This window comes from Meleagris gallopavo, unplaced genomic scaffold (assembly GCF_000146605.3).
Source record: "Meleagris gallopavo isolate NT-WF06-2002-E0010 breed Aviagen turkey brand Nicholas breeding stock unplaced genomic scaffold, Turkey_5.1 ChrUn_random_7180001952126, whole genome shotgun sequence".
Lineage (NCBI taxonomy): Eukaryota > Metazoa > Chordata > Aves > Galliformes > Phasianidae > Meleagris > Meleagris gallopavo.
The window spans coordinates 1-881 of NW_011213238.1; the positions used below are offsets into that span (position 1 = coordinate 1).

Sequence of the window (881 nt, forward strand, 5' to 3'; positions counted from 1 at the left end):
GTCACCGTCAAACTGGGGGTCTCCCAACCCTTGGAGGTTGGCACGGCACGGGGAGCGCGGCGGCGGACGCACCGTAGGACTCGTAGCCATCCAGGGACTTGACGGTGAGCAGCAGGTGTTGGTCCTGCAGGTATTCGATCTCAGAGAGGATGGGCTTCAGCTGGGGGGGGCACGCAGTGTGAGGGGCGTGGGGTTACGGCCCCCTCCCCCAGTGCCCTCCTCTATCCCACCCCGTGGCACCTCACCGTGGGCAGCTGCCGCGACGACCACTGCACCTTGAGGAAGTTGATGTTGTCGCTGCTCTGCGTGTCGTTCTCGCAGCTCTTCTTGAATTCTGCACCAGGGGACAGCAAGGTGGCACCATATCCAACCCCCTCCCCCCCGCCCCCCAGCTTCTACGGACCCCCCACCCCCAGGCGCTCACCCTCCAGGCAGGTGGAGTAGAACTCGATGAAGAACTTGGTGCGGCTCGCCGTCTTCACGATGGCTTCGATGCTCTCAAACTCAATGTACGCCTGATCCGATGACTTGGACAGCCCTGCACAGGGAGGGGTGGCAGGGGGGTGTCCCCCCTCGTCCCCACGTCCCCCACTGTCCCCACATCCCCTTTCCTGCGGGCTGAAGACTGTACCTTTCTTGGAGACAAACTGGGACGTGACGCCGACCTCAAAGGAGCCGAAGACGGGCGAGTGGTCGCTGGTCGTGATGTCGTCGGTGCAGCCTGCAGGACACAGAGTGATCTGTCCCACAGCCTGCCCCCAACCTGTCCCCAAATCTGTCCCCAATCCATCCACAACCTGTCCCCAGCCTGCCCCAAATCTGTCCCCAGTCCATCCCCAAATCTGCCCCCAACCTGTCCCCAATCCATCCCCAACCTGCCC

At 63.2% G+C, this 881-nt stretch overlaps 1 protein-coding gene across 1 annotated transcript; it reads right to left on the reverse strand.

Annotated features, from left to right (window-relative positions):
• Positions 1-6: 6 nt before the first annotated feature.
• On the reverse strand, positions 7-808 carry LOC104916957 (phosphatidylinositol 3,4,5-trisphosphate 5-phosphatase 2-like; the record flags this gene model as incomplete). Its single annotated transcript, XM_010728028.2, has 4 exons — positions 7-160; positions 246-334; positions 425-538; positions 632-808. Coding segments are annotated over 4 exons (533 nt in total), but the record flags the coding sequence as incomplete, so codon positions are not given.
• Positions 809-881: the final 73 nt, after the last annotated feature.